General features: G+C 39.6%; 1 protein-coding gene across 1 annotated transcript in view; it reads left to right on the forward strand.

The window, feature by feature from the left end:
• LOC137379815 (myelin regulatory factor-like protein) overlaps window positions 1-16,024 on the forward strand; it is a 97,172-nt gene that overhangs the window by 30,145 nt on the left and 51,003 nt on the right. Inside the window, exons 6-13 of the mRNA XM_068051194.1 lie at window positions 817-964; window positions 2,249-2,444; window positions 5,654-5,730; window positions 10,453-10,563; window positions 11,676-11,766; window positions 13,168-13,368; window positions 13,791-13,899; window positions 15,468-15,577. Of these exons, the coding sequence (XP_067907295.1) occupies window positions 817-964; window positions 2,249-2,444; window positions 5,654-5,730; window positions 10,453-10,563; window positions 11,676-11,766; window positions 13,168-13,368; window positions 13,791-13,899; window positions 15,468-15,577 (1,043 nt within the window). The remainder of the gene's footprint in view (window positions 1-816; window positions 965-2,248; window positions 2,445-5,653; window positions 5,731-10,452; window positions 10,564-11,675; window positions 11,767-13,167; window positions 13,369-13,790; window positions 13,900-15,467; window positions 15,578-16,024) is intronic.

The raw sequence follows: 16,024 nt of genomic DNA on the forward strand, positions 1-16,024 counted from the left end.
GGGACTGTATGTCCTAGTTACGATCTTCAATTTGTGTTGAATTAGTTCATCATTTCAATTTTATGCCAATGTTTGAAGCAAAAATCAACATTGCATAATTGTTAAAATGAAATGTAATAAATTTTAATATCATCATTAATAGATGAGTGTAATTAATTTTCAATTGTATGTTATACCCATAACTAATCGTAGTTCATGGAGAGAAGTTAGGGATGCCAAGCCTGATCAAAAAATTGAGAAAGGAGAAAGTGAAGCAAAGAAATCTGCAACTGGTAAGAGAAAGGGAAGTGAGACTCAGAAATAGCAGGCTAGTAAGATGGAGAGGGAGATAGCTGGGTCACAGAGTAAAACCAGCGAGTATGAGAGATCCAATTGAGACGTGCAATCCTCACTGGAGAGTTCTATTATCTTTGGATGTGTCCAGTATGAACAAATCCTGAAAATGGTGCACTTCGTAAATGGTTTCTGATTTAATTGTGTACTGCACTAATTTCCTTTAATGGGATTCATTACATTCTGCATGCATGCATCTTTTAGTATTTGTTTAGTTTAACTTTAATTTGATTGCATTCTCTAGTGTAACTTTTTTGAAGTGCAAACTGATTATCTATGGTAAACTTACTGACTGTATTCATTTTATTTCATCTCACTGTATAAAGCAAGCAAATTGGATGCATTTGGTTGCACTTTCAGTTTGAATATTTTGTAGCAACACCATCTGCTTCAGACTGATATGTCTTCTGTGGATAATTAGTCCAGCCTTATCAAGAGAAATATTAACAACTTACATATTCACATTTATTTTCTCAACAATAGATTCTAGAGAACATTGTACTGACATCTATAGTTATGATACTGATAGTCAAAATGGAGTTATGATGGACTGGGGCTATCCATGTTTGAAATGGCATCCTTTCCAACCCAATCATTGGGTAACTTTGTGTAACAGTAATTACAATGAATTGTAAGTACCCATTATGTCTCTTTAATTTTGGCTTACAAGTTCAAACTTTTTTTTTACCAAGTGCCATAGATGGCAAAACATGTTGGCCTGGATGTGTTGTAGTAATAATGTGAAGCTCTCAATGTTGCCGTTATTACTGGGTAAAACTAACAGCAACTTCTGGCGTCTGCACATGCACAGTTAAATGTGGAAATCCAGAGGTTGCTGTCAGAGATGCCTTGCTCCATCACAGGGTGCGCTGTTGCAGTCCTTGCCAAAGAAATCCACAGAATGACTGATTTGATGTGAACCTAAACTGATTACCCACTATTCTCACAGCAAAGCCCGTCATGAATAACGGAGTTTTCAATGGTGTACTAAGTCATAATTACTACTGAACAATTTCTCTAGTCCTGAAAAACTAATTCTATAAGTGTACACTCTCATTCCCTCAGAAGGAAATTTAACTGCTGCAGATATTAAAAAAGATAATACTTTATTGAAGTTTGTGATTTCCTATTTAAGTTTCTTTCTTGATCTTGTGTGTGTCCAAATTTTTATTTTGCTTTTTGTATAATGATTTAAATGTGATTTATATTTCCTGCTTTTTACTTCCTGCTTTGCCAATTGAGAGAACTCTTCAGTCTGATTGGTTAAACAGTCTCCCTGCCGCTTGCCCTGTTCACAGACCCAACAGATCCCCTGTTAAATGCGTCAAATTCAAACTCCACGGAAAAGAGGAATTCTGCACTTTAGAGCCCACTATAACTTTGTGGGCAACTTTCTCATAATGAAAGGCGAGCGCCAATCCTTCGCCGCTGACTGCAAAATCCAGGCCATTACTGTGATCTTTAGAAAATCACAATGTAAATCCTAATTATAATACAGATTTTTAACTATGACCTCAGGTACTTGTTGCTTACTGGTAGAAATGTCTGTGTACAATTTTTAATTATTTTAGCCGAGTACCTGAAATTTTTAATGTTAATGGCACGAATATCATACATTGATCTATATCTTTACTGTAACTTTAACTGTACTTTAATAATTGGACTAAGGAACAACAAAAATCAGATTTTATCCGTAACATTTTTTATATATTAGATTTGAAAAATGGATCACGGCTCTAGGAGTTGCTAGAATCTTAATGATTCCTGCTGTTACAAAGTGCTTGGAAAATATTTCATGTGTTCAATTTCATTAAATTAATTTCAACTCATTTTTGATGATTACAGTATAAGTTGTGCTTTAAGTTTGTTTATTTATACACACCATTTATATTTTTTGTGCTGTCGTTTTAATTAGACCTGCTCCAGGCTATCAAGTAGATGCAGACAAAGGCTTCAATTTTTCAACAGCAGATGATTCATTTGTTTGCCAAAAGAAGAACCATTTTCAGGTCACAGTTCACGTCGGTTTGATTGGATGTCCGAAATATGTTAAAACCCCTCTAGGTCTTAAGCCAATTGAAGTGTTCTTCTTGAAAGTTTTTGGAGTAAAGGCAAGTTTCAAAATTAATTTGTTTCAGTGGTTTCACTTTAGTATTTAAATCATTTATATGTAGGTTTCTAAAAAGTGAAGCTTACTAGTAAAGTTTTGTGCAGGGAATATGTCAACAATCATAGCGCAAGTATATCATGGGAAAGATAATAGAAATTATATTTTGTTTAATTTTACATCTTCATCTTTGATTTATAACACACCTTCAATAGTCAAATTATTTTAAGACTTTAGTTATAAATTTGAATTTCATTTTAATTGAAAGTACTCATAAGTAATGCACTGGAGTAAAAGTCATATACCAGCAAATGATGATTTAAAACTGATAACTTAAGGAAATGCAATCTTTGATGTACTCACTATAATTCAAGCCTTCAATTTAAAGTAACCACTTTTCGTTTTCATAGATCACAAGGCTACTAAGGTGCTGTGAAGACCTAAATTCCCTGAGCACCATTTTCAATTATTCTAATTGCTAAATTCAAATTCTGACTTGGATATGTCATCATTAAGCAAAAAAATGTAAATGATAGCCAACAAAATGAAATCATTCTTTTTTTTTACACATGATTGCTTCTGGATCTCTGTTTGATTATAATTTAAATATTGCCTCCATACCAAATTATTTTTCTCTTAATGTCATAGAATCTTACAGCACAGAAAGAGGCCATTTGGCCCATTGTGCCCATGCTGACTCTTTGAAAGAGCTAACTAATTAGTTCCACTCCCCTATTCCTTCCATATGGCCCTGCAAATTTGTCCACTTATTTATCCAATTCCCATTTGAAAGTCATTATTGAATCTGCTTCCATCAGCCTTTCAAGCAGTGCATTCCAGGTCATAACAGCTTGTATAAAAACAAAATCCTCATGTTGCCTCTGGTCCTCTGACCTTCTACCACTGGAAAGTTTTTCCTTATGTACTCTATCAAAATCTTCATGATTTTGAACACCTCTATCAAATCTTTCTTTATTCTTCTCTGCTTTAAGAAGAACAATTCCTTTTTCTCTAGTCTTGCCATGTGACTCAAGTCAATGGCACTATTCTAGTAAATCACCTCTACTTCGTCTCCAAAGCCTTGATAGCCTTCCTAAAGTGTGGTGCCCAGAATTGAATACAACACTCCAACTGAGGCCTAACCAGTGTTTCATAAATGTTGAGCATAACTCGTTTTTATTTATTAACTGTAAAAAGACTTAACTCTGTGGATAGCAGTATATAAATACTGGAAGAAGTGTTCTATGAGCTAATCCTAAACTGAATTTGATCTATTAATGTTAATGAGAAATTGAAGGCAAGTTCACGCTTGATATGTAGGGCCACTTTTGCACCATCAACTGTTGCTTTTAGGGAACAATCATTACTTTTCTGTGAACTGAAGAGGTGGTAGTGTTTCTGTAGTTATGTATATCCATGGCATTCTTTAAAGACCCATGGACCAATCTTTCCTCATTTGTCATTGCCTTAAGTTCTGGGATCCACTGTGTAACCCTTCTATTGTGCTCCCCCAGTAACTGAATATCCTTTTTGAAATAGGGAGGCTAAAACTGCCACAGTACTCTAGAAATGATCTCGCCAGGGTGAAATACAATTTTAAAATGACCTCTCTGGATTTATATCTTGTATCTCCTGCTATGCAGCTGAAAAATCTGTGTGCTTTTTCTTAAACAGACTGGGAATGGTATGCTGATGGTTTTTGTGACTTGTCCACTGAAAGCCCAAGACCCCTCGCCTGCTGAGATTCCTTGTTTACATTCTTATTTAACACATAATCAGTATCAATCTTACCTCTACCGAATTTCTTCACCCATTGATAGAAAAAGATCTTGATGAACACAATTTGTGTGCATTGACATTCATTATTTGCCACTGCAAACAATTTTGGTATCATATGCGAATTTTGACTGTTTGGATACAGTTCCTTTACTAAATTATTTATACAAATTATGAACAACAACCCTAACACTGAAACTTGTGGCACTCCACTGGTAACTAGCTGCCAACAAGATTTCTACCCATTCTCTACTACCCGTTGCTATCTACCAACCAACCATTTGCCAAACCATTTTAATTTGTTCCTATTTATTCCATGGACTTGGACCTTCTGCTAATAGCCAATTATGAGGGGCAATGTTACATGGCTTCCTGAAATCCAGGTAGAAAACATCCACTTTCTCTCGCATATTCACTAGATCTGTTAACTCTTTAAAAAGGAATCCAATAAATTAGTCAAGCATGGAATTCTTCTCCTAAAACCATGCTGACTGGCTCATATTAGTTCATACCTCTCAAGATGCTCTTATATATTATCCCGCAAAATACTTTGAAAAACCTTCCTAAATGTGAACATAAGGCTTACAGGTATTTGAGTATCACCCTTTTTTTGTACTTGAGTCACATTTCATATCATCCAATCCTGTGGTATTTGGCCTGAGTCCAGTGAATTCTGAAAAATATCCGTTAGAGAATTTGTAGATGTTTGACTCAATTATTTCAGAACCTTAGGATGAAAGTTGTCAGAGCTAGGGGCCTGATCTGCCTTGAGTTTCCACAAGATGGGCGGCACAGTGGCGCAGTGGTTAGCACCGCAGCCTCACAGCTCCAGGGACCCGGGTTCGATTCTGGGTACTGCCTGTGCGGAGTTTGCAAGTTCTCCCTGTGACCGTGTGGGTTTTCGCCGGGTGCTCCGGTTTCCTCCCACAGCCAAAGACTTGCAGGTGATAGGTAAATTGGCCATTATAAATTGCCCCTAGTGTAGGTAGGTGATAGGGAATATGGGATTACTGTAGGGTTAGTATAAATGGGTGGTTGTTGGTTTGCACAGACTCGGTGGGCCGAAGAGCCTGTTTCAGTGCTGTATCTCTAAATAAATAAATAAAGATCCCCATTATATCCTCTCTTGTGACTGTAACATTTTTCAATCTACATACAACTTGAAACAGTACCTGTAATTCTAGCATTTTTCTCAGCAATTTTTTTGTGAACACTGAAAATAACAAAAAGCACTTCAGCAAATTCGCTATCTTCAGACACGACTTCCTCATTGGCATTTTTTTGTGGGCCAATCCTTCTTTGAACCCTGTGTTTACTCCTGAAATACTTTTTGCTTTTTTTCCAGCCATGTTTTCCTGTGTTTACTAACTGTGTAATATTTTCTTTCACTTTGATTCAAAGTATATTACAGTATTTAAACTCTATCTTTACACACAGGTTGAGGCCACGAATCAGGTGATCACCATTGAACAATCTCAATCAGACCGGAGCAAGAAACCGTTTAAACCAATCAGGTAAAATGACTGATATGGAGGCCATCTAAAATTATATATTTTTTAAGATCGGTGCAAGATACCTTCTGAGGAAATCTGGCTTACAGTAGAAACAGTGGCTATCAGCACTCACCGTTTTTAAAGAGTAAATCAGACTGCAACTTCTGGCAACCGCACGTGCAGTTAAAGATGCTGGGCTGAATTTTATAAGCTTGCAACTTGAAAGAAGGCGCTGCACACGTACGACTTGTGCGCCACTGAGCCCCCCCAATATTTCGTGCAGGGGCTCATTTTAATGGAGGGGGCAGAATGGCCGACCCTGATGATGTAGAGGGGGCAGCTGCTCCATCCCTGGCAATGGCGTCCGCACCACCGGGCATGCGCTGGCACCATTTTTAAAGGGCTTCAAGCCCTCCAGGTAAATTTAAAAGTTTAAAGGGACAGGTGTACGAAAGTTGCAAATAACATTTTATTTAAACTTTGAATCCCCTCTCCCGTCACCTCCCAACCACTGAGTTCTCAATAAATAAAATGACTTATCCCCCAGAAAACCACTTTTTAGTGTGCTAAACTTTCAACCCGCAACTTCAGCACCTTTGTCCCTCAACCCCTTTCCACCATCCCCACAACTAATCGGATTGGTTTCCCCTCCCCCTCCCCCGACCCTACCCTGCAAATTTCCCTCCTCCGCCACCGCCCCCCCCCCACCAGTGTCATGCCTCGGATCTCCGAATGGAGATTCGAGGGCGTGGGAGTTGCAGCCAGTGGCGTGGGATGGCCGTCACTACCAGGTAAGTGTTTAATCATTAATTGTAATATGGTTAGCATATTTATATGAATATGCCTCCGAGCAGCAGGGGGGCTGCACCAAGGCCTTGTTGCTGCCGGTAAAATGCGGCGGGGCCTTCCCAGCATCGGGGGTCGTGGCAGGCCTCTCCAGGAAAGACCCCCGCTATGACCCCCGACGTTAGAGGGCTGGTATAATTCAGCCCGCTGTCTTAGTTGCCCTGTTCCTCCTGGTATCTCATTGAGAGACATGGCATTGGGATACATGAGAGCAAGAAGTTGTGGTACTTACCCACTAGGTACCCACTAAACTGAGCAGAAAAGGTTAGGTCTTGTCCATTCAAGTGTAAGTAAATTTTTAAGTGTGTTAAGTCTTAATTACAAAACAACTTCTCTGGCCTTGAAAATTAACTTTGACAAGTGTGGAGTCTCATTCCTTCACATTTTAATTTTTGCTGGAGATTTTAGATTTAAATAACTTATTCTTTCTGTATCTTTTATCTCAATTTTTCCCCTCTGTCACTTTCTGTACATGATTTGCTTTAAATTAAATATGCTAAATTACACTTCCTTGTCAGACTTTGCATCTCTCAGTAATGATTCTTCAATCTGATTAGTTAAGGAGACACACCTTTACTTAAGCTGTTCACACAGATCCCTTGTAGAGAGTGCTATTTTGGATTTCTAATTGCTGAAACTTCCAGTACAAAACCCCTTAGAATGTCTGTGGGGAAAATGCCATTAATTAGTCTCTGACTGCAAAATCCAATATATTTTGCCAGTAATAACTGAAATGTACAGTTTCAGTGCCTGCTCCATAGTGAGTTGCTGATGCCAGCCAGGCAGCAGCAGCAGTGCAACAATTGACCTTTAAACCCCTGACTGAGGCAGGGGAAATTTTCCATAGTTACCTCTTATGGGGTTGAATTTTACGAACGGCGGCGCGCTTTAAAGATGGCGGTCTGCCCATGCGGATCACCCTTCGCTGAGCCCCCGCTATATTAAGCGTGGTGGCTCATTATCATCACAGCAATGCACCGTCCCCTCATATTATGTAGCAGGAGGCGGGACATCCGGCTGCGTGATGGACATTGGCTTAGCTGTGTAGCAGGTGCTGGGGCCCGATTCAAAGTGTCCTAGCACCTGCTTCCTGACAGCTGCCAAATAAATACTTGCCTCAGTATTGAAGAGTGGGGATGCTGGCAATCTGCCAGCAAACCAGAAAGTACTGGAGAAACTCAGCAGGTCTGGCAGCATCTGAGAGAGCAGCAGAGTTAACTTTCAGGTCTGTGCCAAGGTGATGTGTCCCTGTTCACTCTTCTCCAGGCTGTGTGGGCAAGGCAGGAGGTCCTTTTCCCCAGCAATGGTAAGAAGAGGCCCTCCTGCCTGACCAAGGCAGTCTGGCTGGAGGTGACAAAGCAGGTAAGCAGCCATGGGGCCATCTGGCGTCCAAGTGTCCAATGCTGGAAGAGGATGAACGATCATTTCCCCCAGCCAGCCTCATGCACACAGAATATGACTGCCAAAGTCATCCACAGCCAAAGGGCAATCTGATCAGCCTTCCTCCAGTCAGGCTGCTAGCGCAGAAGTGGCACCGTGAAGGGACACCCATAAGCATTTCCAAAAACCACCGTGACACAAATGAGTCTGCAAGGGTGACACAACGCTGTGAAAAGTTCAATCTCTAAATCTTCTTCACTAACGTGTGTTGCTTTGATTGTGTAAATGAAGTCTGCCAGCATGTACCGATCGTGTTTCCTCCCATTACACCATCGGTCTTTCAGAACTGCCAATGTATGGAATAAGATCATTGCAATGCCAGTATTACTCATGTGTGTCTCCACGGATGCAGTAACATGGACAATGGCTCAGTCTGCTGCTGCCAGTTATGGTGGATGCAAAGATGTTGCAGATGCATGATGCTGCACAACAGGTGAACGAAGGTGCTATGGGGCTTGCAGAGCCTATGGTGGCTCCTATGGCGCAGAGAATCCTTGATCAATAAGGTGGGGAGGGGTGATGTTAGTGAGATTGGGGGGTGAGGTCTTCCCGGGGGTTGGCCATTGTCACCGGTGCCCCTGGATTGCCTCCAGTGGAGGGACTTCCCCCGCACTCCCCCCACCACTGCCACCACCCCCAGACCCTGCGAGGAGGCTGCCAGGTTTTACCTGGTGGCGTCTCCCCCTGGCGGTGAGCCCCTCCGCCTTCCATTACATTTGCCACTTAAGAGCCTCAATTGGCCTGGGGTGGGAAGGCTGTCCTCGGCCTTCTCTGGTCCGGTCTAAATTGGAAGGCATCGGGAAGGCAACGGGCACTCCACCCACCCCTGCATTCCCGAGCAATTTTATGGGCCCTCCCACCTCCATTCCCATCCCTAGGAGGCCCATAAAAGTCAGCCCTATGTCTGTGCACACAGCATTTAGGTGCACAGACCAATTTACATTGCTGAGGGGTTATAAGTTATGCTAGTTAAGTAGACCCAGCAAAGCCCTCCTTTGGTGTCAGACAACTTATTTGGAAGACAGTTTAGGTTTGCAGATTACAGGGTCAGCAGAGTTGCACCATAATTTTGCTACTGAAATTATATTAGTACATCACTGAATTCTGCTTAAGAATCGGATAAAATTAACAGTAGATTGCTGATTGCGTTTTACAGTTTGAATTTTCCATTGTCATCAAAGTGTGACTCTGGTTTAAAAAATAGCAGAGTTGAAGAATTTCACATATGCAAATAATATTTGTGCTGCTCAGAACACACCTTTGATCTGCTTGTCATCATTGGAACTAGAATGAATATTTCCAGCATACATTATTTACAACGCTTATCCTGTATTACAACTTTAATATTGTAATTGGCTGTGTCAGACTGTCCTGTTTAATTCAACTACTTTTGGAAGAAGATGATAAACTGGATCCATAAACAGAAAATGCTGGAAGTACACTGTACATCAACAACTGAAGAGAGAAAGGAACAAGTTAACTCTTTAGGTAGAAACCCTTCTTCAGAATTGATACTTTTTGTGCATTTCTAGCACACTCTATTCCTTTTGAACATTCTTAACTTTACTTCTCTGTGTGCTTAGTTTGTTCCTTTTTATGTTGGTACTATTCTCTATAAGGTCTCAGGTGTATTCTGGTTCTGCTCTTGCTTCCGTGACGTCAGTCGTATTTCTCATTACTGATGTTTTTATCCTCAGAGTTTCAGTACTGAGAGTTTTAGCAGACTCGATGATCTCCTTTTACACTACTTTTATAGTAGTCTCCCAGTTGTTTCCCAACCACCATTTAAAGTGTGAATCATTTTCCATAAAAACTCACCTCAAAAAAAGCTGCAAATAAATGCAATGATGGGATGGAAGAAAATCAGTGAGATACAGATACACACAGTGGTAAGAAGTAGAAATAGGTACATTGAAACCAGCGTCACATCACCATGCTTAGCATTTCAAACAAAAGTTAATTCACGTGTTGATATCAATATAGTAATTTTATGCTGTTGAGTATCACTAATATTGAAGGAATACATGAATTACAGGAAATTATTTCATTTTGGATCTCCACAGTAGGTCTGTGTATGTAACCAATAAATGTAAGAAAATGTTGAAACTACAGTTTCAGCATTGGTACAAAGAAGCCTTCACTTCACATTGGTCCTGGAGTAGCAGTGTAATTCTGGGGTTAGGACATGCACTGATTTTGGAAAGACCCTGGCTGCAGTGCCATGCAAAAATGTTTGAAGAGTTCAGCATTATTTAAACATTTTAAACATGACTGCTGAGAGAGGAGCTCTGCACATGCACCAGTCTAGTGTAAACAGGTTACTATCTGGGTAGATTTGATGCTGCCAGTCTACATTGTGATTTTTAAAGTAGTATTTTAGGTGAAATGCCTGTCAATTACCTCACATTTTAGAGTCTATTATGATTTGTAGTGAATTCAATGTTTTTCTTATTAAAGGGTTGATTTACCAGGAGACCAAACTACAAAAATCACTTTAGGAAGATTGCACTTTGGTGAAACAACAGCAAACAACATGAGGAAAAAAGGAAAACCTAATCCTGATCAAAGGTATACTGTGATCCATATATAACACAATATGTAGAAAGTTGTCACAAACTGGGTACTGCATGGATATGTTATTTCACACCCTATATGAATCACAAACTTGAAGAAGGATCCACACAAAATATTAACTCATCTTTTTTTCAGATGCTGACAAACCTGCGGTGTGCATCCAGTATGTTTTGTTTTTATCACAACTTTTGTTCTTTCAATATCATGGGCTGAGTTTTACCGGCCCCTCGACGCCTTGTCACGGGAGCCGTTAAAATACAGCGGGGAGAGGCCTGCTACAACCCACGACGTCGAGAAGGGCCCACCACATATTACCGGTGGCAGAGAACCTCTGTGCAGCTCACTCGTCGCCTGGTGGCGGGCCCGTCATCTTAATATTCAAATTGACTATAAAGAGATGTAAATGAACTTACCTGGAGGCGGCGGCTGTCCCACACCGATTTTACAGCCACTGTTCATACTCCGCGCATCTTCGGAACGCCATACGGAATTCCGAGCCGAGAACCTGGTGGGGACGGGGGAGGAATAGAATTTTCAGGGTGGGAGGGGTGGAGGAGCAGGATAAACAATCTTTACTGGCTAATGGGATGGTGGGAAGGGGTTGAGGGTCAAAGGGAACAAATGTTGGGGGGGGAATGTTCGGAATATTATGGGGAAGAGTGCAATTAAATGTGTAATCTACCCATGGAGGGGTGGGGGGTGGCGGTGGGAGAAGTGATTTATGTTTGAAATGACATTTTATTGTTACATCCCGGATATTGGGACCTTTAAATTTTAAAATGCTACTGAAGGGCTTCAAGCCCTTTAAAAATGGCGCCAGTGCCAGCGTGGTGGCGTGGATGCCGTTGCTGGGGACGCAGCGGCTGCCCCCTTATGTCATCGGGAGTGGCCACGCCACTCTCTCTATTTAAATGTGCCCCGGGCTCCGGGACGGCACATCCGCATGGGATGCTTGCCGCTTTTAGCGTGCGCTGCCATGAAGTGCGCGCACTCGTAAAATTCAGCCCTGTGATTTTTTTAAAAATGTATTCATCTTAACTCATCAAAATGATCAGTGCTTAATAACAAACGGAGGTTGCTCTAATAGGACTATCTCCTTTCTTTAGATACTTTATGCTTGTAGTTGGCCTGTATGCTGTCAGCCAAAACCAGAATTATTTATTAGCTGCTCACGCATCTGAAAAAATAATTGTGCGGGTAAGTATGTTGAATTTCAGCTGCATTCATGAAAAACAGTTTTAAATATATTTTAAATTATTAACATAGCTAAAACTTAAGAGGATCACAGAGTTTATGTGTAACACAAGGCAGAAACATAATGAAATAACATTGAACAATAATTTCAAGATTTTCCAACATCATTTCAATCCATCTATCACATTATTTGAACACACATAAAGTGTGTTCTTTTAAATGATGGTATTTCTGTTGGTGGCATGTCATGGCCGACAGCAGCAGATAATTAAGTCCAACACAACACTCTGTGATATTATTATCCTGGATTTCTTTTCTTAGAATTAGAATTAGAATTAGAATTAGAACATTACAGCGCAGTACAGGCCCTTCGGCCCTCGATGTTGCGCCGACCTGTGAAACCATCTGACCTACACTATTCCATTTTCATCCATATGTCTATCCAATGACCACTTAAATGCCCTTAAAATTGGCGAGTCTACTACTGTTGCAGGCAGGGCGTTCCACGCCCCTACTACTCTCTGAGTAAAGAAACTACCTCTGACATCTGTCCTATATCTATCACCCCTCAACTTAAAGCTATGTCCCCTCGTGTTTGCCATCACCATCCGAGGAAAAAGACTCTCACTATCCACCCTATCCAACCCTCTGATTATCTTATATGTCTCTATTAAGTCACCTCTCCTCCTCCTTCTCTCCAACGAAAACAACCTCAAGTCCCTCAGCCTTTCCTCGTAAGACCTTCCCTCCATACCAGGCAACATCCTAGTAAATCTCCTCTGCACCCTTTCCATAGCTTCCACATCCTTCCTATAATGCGGTGACCAGAACTGCACGCAATACTCCAGGTGCGGTCTCACCAGAGTTTTGTACAGCTGCAGCATGACCTCGTGGCTCCGAAACTCGATCCCCCGACTAATAAAAGCTAACACACCATATGCCTTCTTTATTGTTTGAAACAGGGGAAGGAAATCACTTTTGCATATTATAAAGTCTTATCTTCAAATGTTACTGTTCACTTCAATAGAAAGGACAGTTATGGTCTTGACATTAGATTTTATGGTGCACATTTCTTGTGTACTTGCTACTTCATATGAGTTTGGTATTAATATTATAAGATAAACTTATCAATATATTACATATAAATAACATGCTAGTAAACAAAAGTTTACTGACTTTTGTTTTGTGAAATAGCCAGCTATTTTGATGTCAGTTACACAAGAACACTGTAAAGTCCATTTTAAGTGTACCAACTTCTGCAGAGACACACAGTTCACATGAAGACTGATTATCTGCTATTAAAAGTTATATAAAATTATTACTTTGTTTACTCAATTCAACATAAAATATCTAAACAACTAGTTAGGTATTTTAAGTTACCATTTGCACCTTGACTTCTTTCAGGCCTCAAATCCTAGTCAGTTTGAGAATGACCGAGAAGTAACATGGCAACGAGGGCATACTCCGAACACAATTGTCTGTCATGGCCAAGTGGGGATCAACACAGATACTCCAGATGAGGCATTGGTTGTGTGTGGCAATGTAAAGGTAATGGGAACGGTCATGCATCCATCTGACAGACGAGCTAAACAGAATATCCATGAGGTGAGTATTTATGACACATGTATCAAGTGTACCAAGCGACTGAGATTTTCCTCTCCAGCATGATTCGCAACAGTAAAATCCCCTTTCTCTCCCCTCCCATCTACCTCAGTGAAGTCTTTGGGGTCAGCATCATCTATATTTGTTGGCAGGTGTCTGATGGCATTCACGTTCTGTGCTTGAGAGTGCTTGCCACAGCGATGAGGGAGAAGTGACTGTTTCTGCAGCACTTGTACACCTGCAGCAACTTAACGGGACAGACGGCCTCAAAGTAAAAGGAAATATTCAGATCGAGTGGTGTTCAAAATTCCGTGATACAGACCTTGCAATCACTTCTGCCAATGCTGGCATGGACAAACTTGGCAGATAGTTTTCTACAAAATATACAAATATAATCTATTGGAAGTATTCTTTTTATCTTGCAGGTTGATACTACTGAACAACTAAAACGGATAACACAAATGAGGCTAGTTGAGTATGACTACAAGCCTGACTTTGCAACAGAAATGGGAGTAGATCGCTCCCGTGAAACTGGTATTGCAGCTCAAGTTTAATTAACCATTCTGAAAATATTCAATGGCATATGTTATGCTTTTATGAAAATGTTAATTTAGTATGATGGTAGCATTTAAAAGCTGAATCTTCATAGCATCCTGCAGTATAGGTGAAAACAGACAGGTACTGGTGTGATGAGCCTTTAAATAGTGAGTAGAGCAGACCCCAAAATTGCTTGTGTACTATCTCTACAGTTCTAATCGTTGCATAATTAACATGCCATAAAGTGTGTTGTGCTGGATGTATGATGATCATAAATTCATTGAATGGTGGAACAGGCTAGAGGGCTGAATGACCAAGTCCTGTTCCTAAAAATGAGATATGTTGAATGGTCTGTTGGTTTCTCTGTATTAGAAGTTTTATATTTTGTCATGGTTTTGAGTTATGATCCAATTTAGTTAATTCTTATTTGATGTTATGATAACACTAATTTTCTTGCTAAGTGCATTCATATTCATATATAGCTGGAATGATGCTTCATCTCTTTGCTGAGCTCTTGTCTCTACATATTTTACATAGGTTAACTGGAGACCATTCATCATCATGCTGTATTCTTGGTTGATATCTCTGGGCTTTTATACTTATTTGCGTTTGTCTATTGTTCAGTGGAATAGTAACAATGATTACTCTTTGTGCTAGTGTTATGTGTGACACTTCCCATTTGATGCTGTTCCTTTTAGTCCCTCATGGAAAAACACAGCATAGGTGGAAGCCAGAGACTATTAATGACAGATTGATGGGTCAGGAAAGATGAAATTGTTTCTATATATAGATTTTAGTTGGTGCCAAATTATGACCATTCATCTGCAGCATGGGGCGTTGCCCATTTATTTTATTTTTTTGTTGTCCTTGAACATAGTAATTAAAATGATTTGGGAGAAAACTATTATGCAGCATGCATTTTTTTTTTGCTTTTGCTAAATAAAAATGCCACCAATTTTGCGTGGGAGTCCAAAACTAGGATCATAAATGTTAGTCACTAATAAATCCAATAAAAATTCAGAAGACACTTTATTCAGAGATTGGTGAGAGTGTGGAAAACTACCACATGGAGTGGTTGAGGCGAATATCATAGTTGCATTTAAGGGAAAACTAGGTAAGTACATGAAGGATGTGCTGATAGGGTTGTACTTGTGTTTTGTGACTTTATTGATTTTTTTATACTGGCATTTTATTTAAATGAAATTTGAGTTTTTATTTTGATATGTAAAGGGGAGTGATACCATCAGTATGAAATTTGGTCATGTAGTGGAAGTTAGTTCTCAATTGCTAAAAGTATGCCAATGAAGAAGTGATATTACTGGTATTTGCTGTTTCAGTGACCATTATATCAACTGGATTTCCTTTATGCATGACCACCTTTTAAGATTAGATTATAAAATATTAGACAATTGAATCAATATCTGTTTAAACATTTTTAATTGACTTATGCAATCTTATTAAAATAATGCTTAATAATGGCTTAAAAATATTGCTAAGATTTACATATTGCTGTGCTTAATTATTTACTGTAAGCATTATGTCCAATAATCTTTTGTTTTAAACAGGTATAATTGCACAGGAAGTGAAGGAAATCCTGCCATCAGCTGTAAGGGAGGTTGGGGATGTGACCTATACCAATGGCGATAAAATTGAGAATTTCCTCATGGTTGACAGAGTAATGGAATTTAGTATTTCTAATATTAGTGACTAATTTATGATCTGAACTATGCAAAAATATTGTCTATTGCCCCAGGCTTCAATCTATAGACTCTTTGGCATTGAAAATTTCAGCATTTGAATCAAAGTTGAGGTTCTCGTAGAGTATAATGCTTTAAAAAAAAACTACCAAAGGCATGTTAGTTATCAAAATTGTTTGATTATACCCTGGCCTATCAAAGATCTTCAAAATAAGTTACACATGGCACTGACTGGAACTCTAATTTGCATTTCATAAGTGAGAAGCCATTCTAACTCTTGGGATTTCCAGTGAAGTAAAAGCTAGGATTGCATTCTACAATGCTTACACATGTCTAATAAAGAACAAATGAATGTAGATTTATAAAGCACCTTTCACATCTGAATCATTATTTTTATAACTTTTTTGTTTAAATGCTTATTGTGA

The sequence above is a fragment of the Heterodontus francisci genome, chromosome 18, assembly GCF_036365525.1.
Source record: "Heterodontus francisci isolate sHetFra1 chromosome 18, sHetFra1.hap1, whole genome shotgun sequence".
Classification (NCBI taxonomy): domain Eukaryota; kingdom Metazoa; phylum Chordata; class Chondrichthyes; order Heterodontiformes; family Heterodontidae; genus Heterodontus; species Heterodontus francisci.